Raw genomic sequence first — 15,576 nt, forward strand, 5'->3', positions numbered from 1 at the left:
ATCAGTGATGACAGGTGTGTGAGTAATCAGGCCAGGAATGAAATGTGAGAGAGTCAATACTCGGGTGATGGTGCCCTCTGGTGGCCAGTGAGGGATGTTGTGGGTTCTGATATTGTGACAGTATTATTTTGAGTTTCTGATGGTTAAATTAATCTCCTTCATTGTATTAACTCACTTTTTCTAGTTCAATCAACTTAAAATTTTAAGGCAACCAGGTTACTTACCTTTTTAAGTTAAACCAACAATATTTTTTACAGTGTAGTAATCACAACATTATTTCTTTTGTCAAATCAACTTAAATAATTTATTTAGTTCAGATAACATATAATTTTGAGTTTCTGATGGTTAAATTAATCTCCTTCATGTATTAACTCACTTTTTCCAGTTCAATCAACTTAAAATTTTAAGGCAACCAGGTTACTTACTTTTTTAAGTTAAACCATCAATATTTTTTTACAGTGTGTTAATCGCACATCATATGCACAGGATCGCTTTCCATCTGTTTTCTCCTCTATGTAAAAGAGTGATTTCCTGGAAAAGGTGTGTGTGTGAAATAGAGAACCATCCATATGTGTTTGTTCTGAAGTATTTACATCCTAATGTGTGTATCTGAGGAAGTATGCATTGGCTAGATGTGAAACACAGATGTGAAACTGGACACATGAACACAAAGCCTGTTGACGGCACGCCCAGCTCCTGACCCTGTTTACTGTCCTGCATGTGCATCAGCGCTCATTCACACAGACTCTCTAAAACTGCAGTTCACTTCAGGCTTTATCGCTCTTTAAGAAAAGAAGAAAAGAAAAGAGAGGAGGCACGCTTTTATTGTTCACTTGTTGTCATTTTTACATTTATTCTTTATAGGAATAGTCCTTTAAATGATGAAACTATTGCACTACATTTAATCATTTAGCAGATGCCTTTATCCAAAGCCACTTACAAATGAGGAGGACAACATAGCAATCAAACCAGCAAGAGGGATACAGTAGAAGTGCTCAGTACACATAGCAAGGTTTATTGGTATTGTTTTAATCAGAATAGTATAGAAAAGCTAAGTGCTTGTATTAATTGGTCAGGGGCTGGTGAAAAAGATGAAATCACATATATAGACACACACATAGACTTATATAGTTTCATAGACGCAAAGTTGTTTTTTTTCTTCATTTTTAACTTGGTCTCATTGTTTTAACATTTAATTTCTTTTTGATTGAAAGTGTGCCTATGCTATCTTTTTATTTTTATTTTTTTAAAGATAGCATACATTGCACTTGGGTTGATACATTTTCGTATCGAATGCAATGACATTTTTAAGTGTTTCCAAATATTTTGGTGGCCACTGTATTTTTCCCAGCTGTCGTGGCTCCTCTGGCCGGTAGGCGTCTGTCTCTCTCTCTCTCTCTCTCTCTCTCTCTCTCTCTCTCTCTCTCTCTCTCTCTCTGTGTGTAATAATGCCCGTATATAGAGTTTAGTTAAGCTGATTATTGACTTGGACGTTTTCAGATATAAATGGGGCATAAGCAAATGTGTTTGCGATGTTGACCCTGATGTAAGTTTTTTTGATTGTCAAGGAAAGAAAAAGCGGGAAAACCTTTTTTTTTTTTTTTTTTAGAAACGAGTGTTTGCGTTTCTAATATGCTATTTCACGTCTTGAGTCTGTTTTTAAATCCTTTTCGCTCTTTCTAGCTACTTTTTTTTTATAGCTTTTTACTAAAATGTTATATCCTAATGTTTTTGTAAGTGATCTTAAAGGGTTAGTTCACCCAAAAATGAAAATTAAGTCATTAATTACTCACCCCCATGCTGTACCAACCCCGTAAGACCTTCGTTCGTCTTCGGAACACAAATGAAGATGTTTTTGATTAAATTTGAGAGCTGTATAACTACCACATTGGCTCCTAAGGGACTGCCTCTTGACGGCCCAAAAAGTCAATGAAGAAAATGTTTAAATATCCGAAGTGACTACCGTGGCTCAACTATATGTGTATCAAGCGACGCGAATACTTTTTGTGCGAAAAAACAAACAAAAATAACGAGTTTATTCGACTATTTCTTTTCTTCCTTGTAGGCCAGAACGAGACTTTCTTATAGATTTCCACGACGCATGCGCGAGAATTGCGATCTAAGCTGGTGTAAGCAGATCGCAAATCTCGCGCATGCGTCGTGGAAATCTAAGGAATTCTCGTTCTGGCCTACAAGGAAGAAAAGAAATAGTCGAATAAACTCGTTATTTTTGTTTGTTTTTTCGCACAAAAAGTATTCGCGTCGCTTGATACACATATAGTTGAGCCACGGTAGTCACTTCGGATATTTAAACATTTTCTTCATTGACTTTTTGGGCCGTCAAGAGGCAGTCCCTTAGGAGCCAATGTGGTAGTTATACAGCTCTCAAATTTAATCAAAAATATCTTCATTTGTGTTCCGAAGACGAACGAAGGTCTTACGGGGTTGGTACAGCATGGGGGTGAGTAATTAATGACTTAATTTTCATTTTTGGGTGAACTAACCCTTTTAAGTCTCTCTGATCGCTCTCTCTCTCCCTCCCTCTCTCCCCGGGGTGCAGTGTTCACTATGTCCGGTTGGCGTCGCTGCGCGGCCGGTCCCGCTGGAACACGTCTGTGCGAGCGTGTGTGTGTTTGTGTGTGTGTGTGTGAGTCCCGGGGGCTGGAGCTCAGGATGGCGGCGGTCGATGCTGCTGCTGCTGCTGCTGAGGCCGAGTCGTCGGACAGTGAACCGGAGCAGGAGCACGGGTCCCCGCAGAAACTCATTCGGAAGGTCTCCACGTCCGGTCAGATCCGGAGCAAGGTAATAATACACGTGTATGTGTTTTTAGCGTTGATTTGCAAAGAGAAAAGCGCTTTAGACCGAGCGGCCCGTCCGAGATCCGCGACATTTCCTGCGTGTCCAAACCCTCCGGTACCGACCGACACGGACACCGGTCTCGGAAACGAGCGCGTGCGGGTATAACGGTACCGCGCGATACTGTGATATGAACGGACTGTGCGCGCGGCGCGCGCGTCCCTGCGTTCGAAATTCGAATGTTTGCCTTGCAACATTGTAACCGTTTGTTTGGAATCTTCGAGTTTGAAAATGAAACAGTGTAACGTTTTCAGTTCAATGGACGCGCAGCGGTTACTTTGAAACACAAATTACCCTTTCCTCCTACTACACTGTTTAACTACAGTAAACTGTGGTAAATATAGATAACTTACACAAAGAAGAAAAGAAAAAATGGAGAAAACCATTCTAAAAGCTCCTTACGGTAGTTTAAGGAGATTACATTGATTTATTATACAGCAGCAAAATATCCGCAAATGGATTGTTGTTTTGGTCTGTCCATCTGTACGTTTAACAAGCCCGAATCTTACAATAATGACAGTGTATGTCAAAGTCATAGTTACAACATGTATTATTACTACAGTAAAATGTTGTATCAACCAACAGCTGTGGAAATAATTAAGAGACCTCTGCAAAATCATCAGTTTCTCTGGTTTTACTATTTATAGGTGTGTGTTTGGGTAAAATTAGCAGTTTAGTTTTATTCTATAAACTACTGACAACATTTCTCCCGAATTCCAAATAAAAATATTGTAATTTAAAGCATTTATTTGCAGAAAACGACAACTGGTAAAAATAACACAAAAGATGCAGTGTTATCAGACCTCGTATAATGTAAAGAAAATAAGTTCATATTTATTTTTAAACAACACAATACTAATGTTTTAACGTAGGAAGAGTTCAGAAATCAATATTTGGTGGAATAACCCCTGATTTTCACGCTCTCCACCAGTCTTTCACAGTGATGTCGGCTGACTTCATGCTGCACAAACTCAAGCGGCTCGGCTACATTTGATGGTTTGTCTTCCTCTGGAAGAGATCGGGCTGGCCATGACAGGGTCTTGATCTGCGTGGCTTGATTCATGTGTCCTTCACAGAGACAGATCTGCCCAATTTAGGTTGACCACCATCAAACAAACCAAATATGGGATGATTATAAGTTTGTGTGGGACATGTTTACAACACTAAAACTGTTATATAATGTCTATCTAGCTTAATAAAACATTTGTACTCATAAAGGCATCATGCAGATTACTATTTTAGAAACAGTTCTGACCAAGCCCAACTAAATAAACAATGAACAAATAAAAAAAAAATGAAATTAGATACAGTCTTATATAGTAAGAACATATTAAAAACCAAAACCCAGAACTTTCATATTTTTAGAAAGGATGTCAATTAAAACAATTAAAACAAAAACAGCAGGCAACAGCTTAAAAAAAACAACAGATTCAAATTCAAATTCAGTAAATTACTCCTTTAAGCTCATTTTAATTAAGCAATTTGAACAAGCAGCAAAATTAATTTCTTGCTGCAAAAATAATAAATAAAAAGCTTTCTTAAAAAGGCAAAAGAACGCTTGCATGTTATAATTAAAAACCAATAGACTGATTTAGATGCGGGATATTTCCTCAATATGTGACTGGTGGAGAGCATGAAAGCTGTTGTTATTCCACCAAATATTGATTTATATTGAAATATTGAAACATTAGTACTGTGTTAAAAAATAAATATGAACTTATTTTCTTTCCATTATTCGAGGTCTGACAACACAGCATCTTTTGTGCTATTTTTACCAGTTGTCGTTTTCTGCAAATAAATGCTACAATATTTTTATTTGGAATTTTGGAGAAATGTTGTCAGTAGTTAGTTATAGACTAAAATGTTAATTGTACCCAAACACATACCTATAAATAGTAAAACCAGAGAAACTGATGATTTTTGCAGTGGTCTTTTTACCAGAACTATATATAGTGTCATTTTTAAGTAAAGAAAGTGTGTGCGCTTTAAGATCTGAGCTGTAAACCAAAGGATGTAATGTGATTCATCATCGATCACGCATAGAAAAAATGTGCCATTCAGAATCATATTAATAGTGTTGACATTCAAGTTTGTTCCAGATAACTGAGAGATAAAATGATAAAGAATAAGACCTGGACTTGTTCTTGCAAAATTCACTTCCTGAGAGACTAATTGTGACCGAATTCGTCTGATTTATGTAATAGTGCATTAATGTTTTATTAATGCATAACCAGTTTGCCCTATTTGAAAGACTTGAAAATAACAATTTTAAATAAGTCCTCAAAATCATGTTTGGTTACACTTTATTTTACAGTGTCTTTGTTACTTCTAGTTACTATAGTAATAACTATTAATTATGCATAATTACATGCAACTAACCCTCAACCAATCCCTAACCCTAAAATAAGTGCATGTAGTTAATTAATATTTCTCAGTACTTCTATGTAGCCTATAATTACAGTGCTACCTTAAAATAAAGTGTACTGTAACGTTGTACTTACTCAAATAAGCACTGACTGAGTAATACTACAGGACATGTACTTAGTATAGAGTTACGGTTAGGGTTTGGTTTAGGCTTAGTTATTACTATAGTAACTACATGTAGTTTAACCACTTCTATGTCACCCTAAAACAAAGTGGTACTTTATGTTTTTGCTAGTTATAAATATCAGCTGTGAGTCTAAGTTTATGGTTATGGTTGCGATATCTTTAGCTGAGTATGAAAGCCATTGCATAACTGTGTGTGTGTGTGTGTGTGTGGTGACTGAGATCACACACTAGATATGAGAGCTGATGATGCTCTGTTGCATAGGACGGACCGGAGATGATGTGTGTGTGCATCATTTATATATTATCTTCAGTTTTATTGGTTTAATTTCTTGCACCTAGAAAATGAAGCATAATTATTTGGTAATGTTGAGTCTTTTTTTCTTTTCTTTTTTGGTTTAATTTCACATTTTTACAGCATGTTCCTGTTTGCAACCTACACTCTAAAAAAATGCTGGCTAAAAAAATTTTAGGTTCAATATGGACAAACCCGAACGCTGGGTTAAAATTTTAATTAAAAAAATGAACACAACGGCTGGGTTTGTCCACATTTGAACAACCCAGCATTTTTTTTAGAAGGCCAGTAATAATAAATGTTGTGCATTGTGCCATAAATCTGCAGAAATTGGCCTCATTCTGGAACAGAAAGCTGAATTATAGCAAGCTGCTTTTTACAGTAAAAGTGTATGAATTAGACACAGACATGAGGGTTAATACTGACTGAGAACTGTTTTCATTTTTAGATGCACTATTGCTGGCAGCCTATGGCAAGTATGAGTTTGGTGATGCGGACGGAATCCAGTTATAAAAATGGAATTTATAGTATGACACGGAATTCCATGGAATTTGGCAAAGTTTGAATAAATCAGCGCCACACTGAATCAAACTGCGATATGAATGAACTCGTGTCTGTGAATATTGAAGCACATTTACATCTGAAGTCTAAAGAAATGGTTTCATTTTCATTTGATCACTTTTAAAAGATAATTGTTTATGCCTTCATTTGATTACCACTGTTTTTGATCATAAATTGGTGTTAAATTATATATCCAGAAAAAAATAAAAGATAGATAAAAAAAAAAAAACATTTAAATTGAACTAAACTATTAAAAATGGAATCCAGAAAAATTAAAATGGGGGAAAACAGAATTTGAGACAAAAAAAAAAAACATATCATAGAGCTCTAAAATTAAACATTTTGTTAAATAAATGTATTTTTAATAAAAAAAATTGTTGTTAAATTGTATAGGTTTCATGTTTTCAATTAATTAAACATTATTTTCGATTTCTAAAATGGACGTATTTTGTAAGATGAACCCTGGAATTTTTTTTTTTTACAATTTCAATCAAATGTACATTTAATTAATCTTTTATAGAATTATATGTCTAACTTTTTTTAAAAAAAATATTTAAAATAAAAATATTATATTTTTTATATTTATAATTAAGTATAATAATAATAATAAATAAATAAATAAATGCATTTGCCATGAAATAGCCTGTGAATATGATGCGGCAATAAACTCAAATACTACTACTAAAATTTAATTTAACCATTCAAATGGGAAAAATGGATTTTGGGAAAAATAAAAAGCCCTTTCTAAATATAGAGAGCACTAGTTAGTTAGGCATTAGTTAGTAACACAGATGCATGTGTGGCCACTTCATGCCGGGCTTCTAAACCACGAGTGAATTCTGGGAAGCGGAAGCCATGTCATCGAGTGTGTGTGTGTGATGTGATGTGGAAGGTCACGGTTCAGATCGGTAACGGTCTCTTTGAGTCAGATCAGACAGAGGGGAGATGAAAGAGCTCTCGCTACAGTAACCGCAGGCATCTATCCCCTCAAAGGTCACGTTTGACCCGCCATTTCAGACCCGTCTCGAGCTACAGACACCTTTTACTGACAATATGTGATATATGAGAGAGGTTTCTCTGAGCATGTGCAGTAACGATCAGATCACATCAAACTGCATGAAAAATGACAGCTTTGTAGCTTATTTACCACTAAAAGTGCATTTTAGTTCCTTAAAATAGAAATATATACCCTTAAGGTACTTCTATGAACTGTTAGGGGTAAATAAGGTGTGTGTTGAACCCCTAAAGGTACAATTATTCCTGTTTTTTTCCTTAATAGAGCGCAACAGTCGGATTCCAGAAGTAAAAAAACATTGCACATTTAATGTTGAATAAAAAGCTTGAAAGTTGTACAATAATACACTCAATGCATTTATCTGTAAAGCGCTGAAGTGATTTCAGCAATAAAGCAACCTTTAAATGAGTTCCTTCAGTTTGATGACATTTGCAAACCCGCATGCCGACTGATGCAAGCATGTTCTCTACACACAGTAAACAGTGGTTTGTTGTGGTGCATTTATAAAACAAGTGGCTTTTTGCAGTGATATCAGACGGAGATCAAAGTTGCATTTGTGAGTTATTTCGGGAAGATCCGCCCGCCCACACACACACACACTTACTACTGCTACATTAGTTTCTGTTCATTAACATCCGAAAATAAAGGTTCTTTATTGGAATCGATGGTTCCATGAAGAACCTTTAACATTCATTGAATCTTTCAATTCCAAAAAAGGTTCTTTATAGAGGAAAAAAGTTCTTTAAGAACTGTTCACCTGAAGGTTCTTTACTAAAGGTTCTTTAAGAACGGTTTACCTGAAGGTTCTTTACTAAAGGTTCTTTAAGAACTGTTTACCTGAAGGTTCTTTACTAAAGGTTCTTTAAGAACTGTTCACTGAAAGGTTCTTACTAAAGGTTCTTTAAGAACTGTTCACCTGAAGGTTCTTCACTAAAGGTTCTTTAAGAACTGTTTACCTGAAGGTTCTTTACTAAAGGTTCTTTAAGAACTGTTCACGTAAAGGTTCTTCACTAAAGGTTCTTTAAGAACTGTTTACCTGAAGGTTCTTCACTAAAGGTTCTTTAAGAACTGTTCACCTGAAGGTTCTTCACTAAAGGTTCTTTAAGAACTGTGCACCTGAAGGTTCTTCACTGAAGGTTCTTTAAGAACTCTTCACTGAAAGGTTCTTACTAAAGGTTCTTTAAGAACTGTTCACGTAGAGGTTCTTCGCTAATGGTTCTTTAAGAACTGTTCACCTGAAGGTTCTTCACTAAAGGTTCTTTAAGAACTCTTCACTGAAAGGTTCTTCACTAAAGGTTCTTTAAGAACTGTTCACCTGAAGGTTCTTCACTAAAGGTTCTTTAAGAACTGTTTACCTGAAGGTTCTTCACTAAAGGTTCTTTAAGAACTGTTTACCTGAAGGTTCTTCACTAAAGGTTCTTTAAGAACTGTTCACCTGAAGGTTCTTCACTAAAGGTTCTTTAAGAACTGTTCACCTGAAGGTTCTTCACTAAAGGTTCTTTAAGAACTGTTTACCTGAAGGTTCTTTACTAAAGGTTCTTTAAGAACTGTTCACCTGAAGGTTCTTCACTAAAGGTTCTTTAAGAACTCTTCACTGAAAGGTTCTTACTAAAGGTTCTTTAAGAACTGTTCACCTGAAGGTTCTTCACTAAAGGTTCTTTAAGAACTGTTTACCTGAAGGTTCTTCACTAAAGGTTCTTTAAGAACTCTTCACTGAAAGGTTCTTACTAAAGGTTCTTTAAGAACTGTTCACCTGAAGGTTCTTCACTAAAGGTTTTTTAAGAACTGTTCACCTGAAGGTTCTTCACTAAAGGTTCTTTAAGAACTGTTCACCTGAAGGTTCTTCACTAAAGGTTCTTTAAGAACTGTTCACGTGAAGGTTCTTCACTAATGGTTCTTTAAGAACTCTTCACTGAAAGGTTCTTACTAAAGGTTCTTTAAGAACTCTTCACTGAAAGGTTCTTCACTAAAGGTTCTTTAAGAACTGTTCACCTGAAGGTTCTTCACTAAAGGTTCTTTAAGAACTCTTCACTGAAAGGTTCTTACTAAAGGTTCTTTAAGAACTCTTCACTGAAAGGTTCTTACTAAAGGTTCTTTAAGAACTGTTCACTGAAAGGTTCTTACTAAAGGTTATTTAAGAACTCTTCACTGAAAGGTTCTTACTAAAGGTTCTTTAAGAACTCTTCACTGAAAGGTTCTTACTAAAGGTTCTTTAAGAACTGTTCACCTGAAGGTTCTTCACTAAAGGTTCTTTAAGAACTCTTCACTGAAAGGTTCTTACTAAAGGTTCTTTAAGAACTGTTCACTGAAAGGTTCTTACTAAAGGTTATTTAAGAACTCTTCACTGAAAGGTTCTTACTAAAGGTTCTTTAAGAACTCTTCACTGAAAGGTTCTTACTAAAGGTTCTTTAAGAACTGTTCACCTGAAGGTTCTTCACTAAAGGTTCTTTAAGAACTCTTCACTGAAAGGTTCTTCACTAAAGGTTCTTTAAGAACTGTTCACCTGAAGGTTCTTCACTAAAGGTTCTTTAAGAACTCTTCACTGAAAGGTTCTTACTAAAGGTTCTTTAAGAACTGTTCACTGAAAGGTTCTTACTAAAGGTTATTTAAGAACTCTTCACTGAAAGGTTCTTACTAAAGGTTCTTTAAGAACTCTTCACTGAAAGGTTCTTACTAAAGGTTCTTTAAGAACTGTTCACCTGAAGGTTCTTCACTAAAGGTTCTTTAAGAACTCTTCACTGAAAGGTTCTTCACTAAAGGTTCTTTAAGAACTGTTCACCTGAAGGTTCTTCACTAAAGGTTCTTTAAGAACTCTTCACTGAAAGGTTCTTACTAAAGGTTCTTTAAGAACTCTTCACTGAAAGGTTCTTACTAAAGGTTCTTTAAGAACTGTTCACTGAAAGGTTCTTACTAAAGGTTATTTAAGAACTCTTCACTGAAAGGTTCTTACTAAAGGTTCTTTAAGAACTCTTCACTGAAAGGTTCTTACTAAAGGTTCTTTAAGAACTGTTCACCTGAAGGTTCTTCACTAAAGGTTCTTTAAGAACTCTTCACTGAAAGGTTCTTACTAAAGGTTCTTTAAGAACTCTTCACTGAAAGGTTCTTACTAAAGGTTCTTTAAGAACTGTTCACTGAAAGGTTCTTACTAAAGGTTATTTAAGAACTCTTCACTGAAAGGTTCTTACTAAAGGTTCTTTAAGAACTCTTCACTGAAAGGTTCTTACTAAAGGTTCTTTAAGAACTGTTCACCTGAAGGTTCTTCACTAAAGGTTCTTTAAGAACTCTTCACTGAAAGGTTCTTACTAAAGGTTCTTTAAGAACTCTTCACTGAAAGGTTCTTACTAAAGGTTCTTTAAGAACTGTTCACTGAAAGGTTCTTACTAAAGGTTATTTAAGAACTCTTCACTGAAAGGTTCTTACTAAAGGTTCTTTAAGAACTCTTCACTGAAAGGTTCTTACTAAAGGTTCTTTAAGAACTGTTCACCTGAAGGTTCTTCACTAAAGGTTCTTTAAGAACTCTTCACTGAAAGGTTCTTACTAAAGGTTCTTTAAGAACTCTTCACTGAAAGGTTCTTACTAAAGGTTCTTTAAGAACTGTTCACTGAAAGGTTCTTACTAAAGGTTATTTAAGAACTCTTCACTGAAAGGTTCTTACTAAAGGTTCTTTAAGAACTGTTCACTGAAAGGTTCTTACTAAAGGTTATTTAAGAACTCTTCACTGAAAGGTTCTTCACTAAAGGTTCTTTAAGAACTGTTCACTGAAAGGTTCTTACTAAAGGTTATTTAAGAACTCTTCACTGAAAGGTTCTTCACTAAAGGTTCTTTAAGAACTCTTCACTGAAAGTTTTTTTTATGACATCGCTGCAAAACAAAAACCCTTTTGGAACCCTTTTTTGTGTATTTTAGTACCATTTCTATATGCTGTCATAGTTTTGTTAATATTTTGAATTAGACTTTATTTTAAAGGTTTTATTTTAAGTTAAGTACATTTATTAGGTTTTTCAAATGTCTATTTCTTTTTTCTTTTTAGTTTACTTTAGTATTTAAACTGAAACTAAATGAAAATGAGCAACTTGCTGAAATGCAATTATTTTATATTGAATGTTTTATTTTATTTCGAGTAATGAAAATGTTTTCGGTTACATGCACTGACAGTGTACTTACAAAAGAAAGTATTGGTAACATGGTTAGGTTAGGTCAACTAGTTATTACCCAGTTATTGCATTTACTATAGTTAGTATACAGTATGTGCATGGACTGTAAAGTGCTCCCATGTTTTAAATGCTTTTAGTTGTATTTAAGGACAGAAACCCTGATTAAAACATGCATGGGCTGGATGAAAAGGCATCATTCGTTCATGTCAGTGACGCGTGTCAGATGAAAAGTTAGCGCGCGGTCAGGAAATGACTCTATTATCAGAACAGAGGTTTGCCGTGAGCTATTTTGGTAGCGCTTCTCAAAGACTGAGCGCTGCACAAACAGGTCAAGCTTCCTGTGGGTTGCTGTGAGATGTGCAGTGTGTGTGTGTGTGTGTGAGCTGAAATGACAGACAGGTGCCTTCAGTGACAGAGAAGAGGGCTTTTACTGTCAGCGGAAACCAGCTCGAGTGTGTGTGTGTGTGTGTGTGTGTAAGTGTGTGTGTGTGAGCCTCACATCAGTCAGACGCATCTCGCTCTGACCCGTCTCTCATGGATTGCTCTAGGTTCCAGGTTAGTGTTACACACTCCCCATCTGTGTGTGTGTGTGTGTGCATTAGTGCTGTTTTCTGATGCTGAATCTGAAAGAATTTGCATGTTATTTGGTTGTTGTTGTATTTTTAAAGCTTAAATGTGAAATATGGACATATTTTTGATCTAGTTTGATCTTTGTGTCAGCGTTTAATGTTTCAAATTGTGTAGTGCAGAAAAAAGGTCGTTTTTAAGTTGTGTTACAGTGTTATTACAACGTCTGTTTTAGTGTCCAGCTGGTGGGACGAATGTGTCCATAACAAAATATATGAAGTGAATCCAGACATAACCATTTTGAAAATAGAAATTATTATACAAAATGGTCACTCAAAAACTACTATAAAGCGTCTATGAACTGTAAAGTACATTTTAATTATATTAAGCAATGTTTTTATACAGAATACACGAATGGAATTTTTTAAAAATAGAATTTTAATCAAATTTTAAATGATTATTATTATTTTTTAATGTTTTATTTGTTTGTTTAATATTATGGTTGTATACAATCAATTAATTGACATGTTATTGTTATAATGCTTATTTAAAATTGTATTGCTCTTGGGTTTGCCATGGATGATGATGATATGGTGGTAAATGATAAATAAGTAAATAAATATATGGTCAAGACCGATGATTTGAGGAATCATTGATGTGTGGAGCGCAAACACTGCAGGAATCAATGAGCACTATTAATAGATATGCTTCAATATACTGTACATGATTAATAGATATGAAGAAATCTGATGTCGGAGTGAAATGTGCTGCTCTCTGCTGCTCCCTGTAGGTCTAACATGAAACTGCAGGCAGAGCTCTGTGTGTGTGTGTGTGTGTGTGCGTGTGTTGTCTGGTTGGAGTTTCAGTGTAGTTTGTGGTTTCTTGATGTAAAAATATCTTTCCATTAAAGGTGTGTGTGAGATGAAACGGTGTGTGAAGAGCAGCTCTAGGACGATGATGAGGATGATGATGTCATTTATTACGTAAATGAACGAGGGTGATTGGAAAGAAAAGAATTTTCACATTCTCTCTCTCTCTCTCTCTCTCTCCTCCTAGACGATTTTAAAAGAGGGAAAGTTAATGAAACAGACGAACTTTCAGCGCTGGAAGAGACGTTATTTTAAACTGCGGGGAAGAACACTGTACTACGCTCAGACGGCCAAGGTCTGTCCACAAACACACACACACACACACACACACACACACACACACACACACACACTCACTCACTCACTGACTCACAAACACACTAAATTTAAAAGAGCATTTATATGAATTTTCTAACATTATTATATGTATATTTCATATATGTATAATGCTATACATGACTAATTTTATGTGCTTTTAGTCTTTTGAATATCACAATTTTCTTTTGTATGATATTTGGTGGGGAAATTATTGATTTGTGATGATTTGTTTTCAGTCAATTATTTTTGATGAAGTGGATCTGACAGACGCCAGTGTAGCGGAATCCAGTACGAAGAACATCAACAACAGCTTCACTGTGAGTCACACACACACACACACACACACACACACACTAAAAGAACAGCATTTATTCGAAGCAGAATCTTTTGTAACATTATAAATGCCTTCACTGTCATTTTTGATTAATTTAATGCAATGAATTGCTGAAAACACCACAAACTCAAATTTAAATTTATTTATAAAAACATTTTTTATTCATTTTTAATTCAGTTTTTGAATGAAATTTAGTTTTTATCCTTTCAATTCCGTTTGCTTTTAATTCAGTAAGTTAGTATGTTTCATTTGATATTAGGGTTGCCGCGGTGAGGAAAATTTCCCACCGGTTAATCGACGTGTGACAACACCGGTAATCCCGGTGTCACCGTGGAGGGCAGGGCGGGGGGGTTAAATAGCTTTTAAATGCGTGCGCGTTATACTTTCACTTTCGAAATAAGCGTCAATTGCTTGAATGGACAAAAAAAAACAACTCGCTGATAATAAAACTTTTATTTATAGACTTTTATTAGCATAACTAACGAATAAAAATAACCCCATGCATAGGCTGAAAAAAGTGAAAATCGGCAAAATGTGGGCCCAAACAAATAAGAACCATAAAACGTTTATTAACGAATAAGAAAATAAAATAGGCCTAAATAAATTACACAAAGTTTAAATGAGATAAAACCAATTAAAAAGGGACGAATATAAAATAAAAACTTCAAAACGGACCTTAGCCTACATAAATGACATACTTTCACTTTCGAAATAAGCGTCAATTGCAATTCAGCGTCAATTGCTGGAATGGAAAAAAAAAAAAAAAACTCGCTGACAATAAACTTTTATTTAGACAGCACTTTTATTAGAATAATAAACGAATAAAATATAGACAGAACTTTTATTAGCATAACGAACGAATAAAAATAACCCCATGCATAGGCTGAAAAAAGTGAAAATCGGCAAACTGTGGGCCCAAAAAAAATAAATAAAACGTTTATTAACGAATAAGAAAACAAAATAGGCCTAAATAAATTAAACAAAGTTTAAATAAGATAAAACCAAATAAAAAGAGACGAATATAAAATAAAAACTTTAAAAAGGACCTTAGCCTACATAAATGACAGCACTCTAAAAAAAAGTAAAACACTATAAATTGGCATTTATTAACATTAATATATATTGGCCAAAATATTGCCAAACAGGCGCTTTTGCATTGCGTTTTGACACCAAATCTTCCGCCATTATCTTGCTTTTCTGTAATTTGACTCGTTCTCGTCTCCACACGTGCTAAATGGAATCCTGATGCTTGCTGATCTGTGACGTGACGGCACGCGTTGCGCAGTTCATTTTTAATTATAATGCTCTCTTCAGAACTAAATAATTGAAAATTATTATTTTTAATTAATTCAAATAAATATTTTAGCAAAAACGAATACTTTAAAAAAAAAAGTCAAGACATCGCGGTGTCACGGTGGGAAAGTGATGTCACCGGTGATGGGGCTTAAAACCGGTAACACCGTCAACACCGTCTATCGCGGCAAGCCTATTTGATATATGACTCACAAGTGTTTATATAAGAAAATAAGAACTGATTGTTGTGGGTGGTTGCCAGGGTGTTGCTAGGTGATTATATATATATATATATATATATATATATATATACATATATACATCAATGGTTTGTTTTGGGTTTTGTTTCTTTTCATGTATCTTATTCTGAAGTTGTCTCTTTGGCATGTTCCTGGTTTCGTCATGTGATTCCCTTATCACTATGCTGTTGCTAGCTTGTTGCTCGGGTGTTGCTAGGTGATTGTTTACTAAATCAAATAAAAAGAGTCCACTCTCAAGGATCTGCAAATGAGCTTCTGAGATTTTCTCTTTCACACATCTGATGACTTCAGTAATAACCGCTTACTACACTTCACTTCACACACACACACACACACACACACACACACACACACACACACACACACACACACACACACACACACACACACACATATGTATATATCAAATATCAATGGTTTGTTTTGGGTTTTGTTTCTTTTCATGTATCTTATTCTGAAGTTGTCTCTTTGGCATGTTCCTGGTTTCGTCATGTGATTCCCTTATCA

General features: G+C 35.1%; 1 protein-coding gene across 4 annotated transcripts in view; it reads left to right on the forward strand.

The window, feature by feature from the left end:
- The first annotated feature begins 2,632 nt into the window (after positions 1 to 2,632).
- Positions 2,633 to 15,576, forward strand: part of dgkd (diacylglycerol kinase delta) — a 45,381-nt gene continuing 32,437 nt past the window's right edge. For 3 of the 4 annotated variants that reach the window (XM_089121552.1, XM_039660507.2, XM_039660508.2), the window contains exons 1-3: positions 2,633 to 2,802; positions 13,052 to 13,159; positions 13,419 to 13,499. In XM_089121552.1, coding sequence (XP_088977678.1) covers positions 2,674 to 2,802; positions 13,052 to 13,159; positions 13,419 to 13,499 — 318 coding nt within the window. In that variant the 5' untranslated portion in view covers positions 2,633 to 2,673. Of the gene's footprint in view, positions 2,803 to 11,892; positions 11,984 to 13,051; positions 13,160 to 13,418; positions 13,500 to 15,576 lie in introns of those variants that run through there. The other variant, XM_039660509.2, reaches the window with a different exon arrangement.

This window comes from Pimephales promelas, chromosome 16, assembly GCF_988280905.1.
Source record: "Pimephales promelas chromosome 16, fPimPro1.hap1.1, whole genome shotgun sequence".
NCBI classification, from domain to species: domain Eukaryota; kingdom Metazoa; phylum Chordata; class Actinopteri; order Cypriniformes; family Leuciscidae; genus Pimephales; species Pimephales promelas.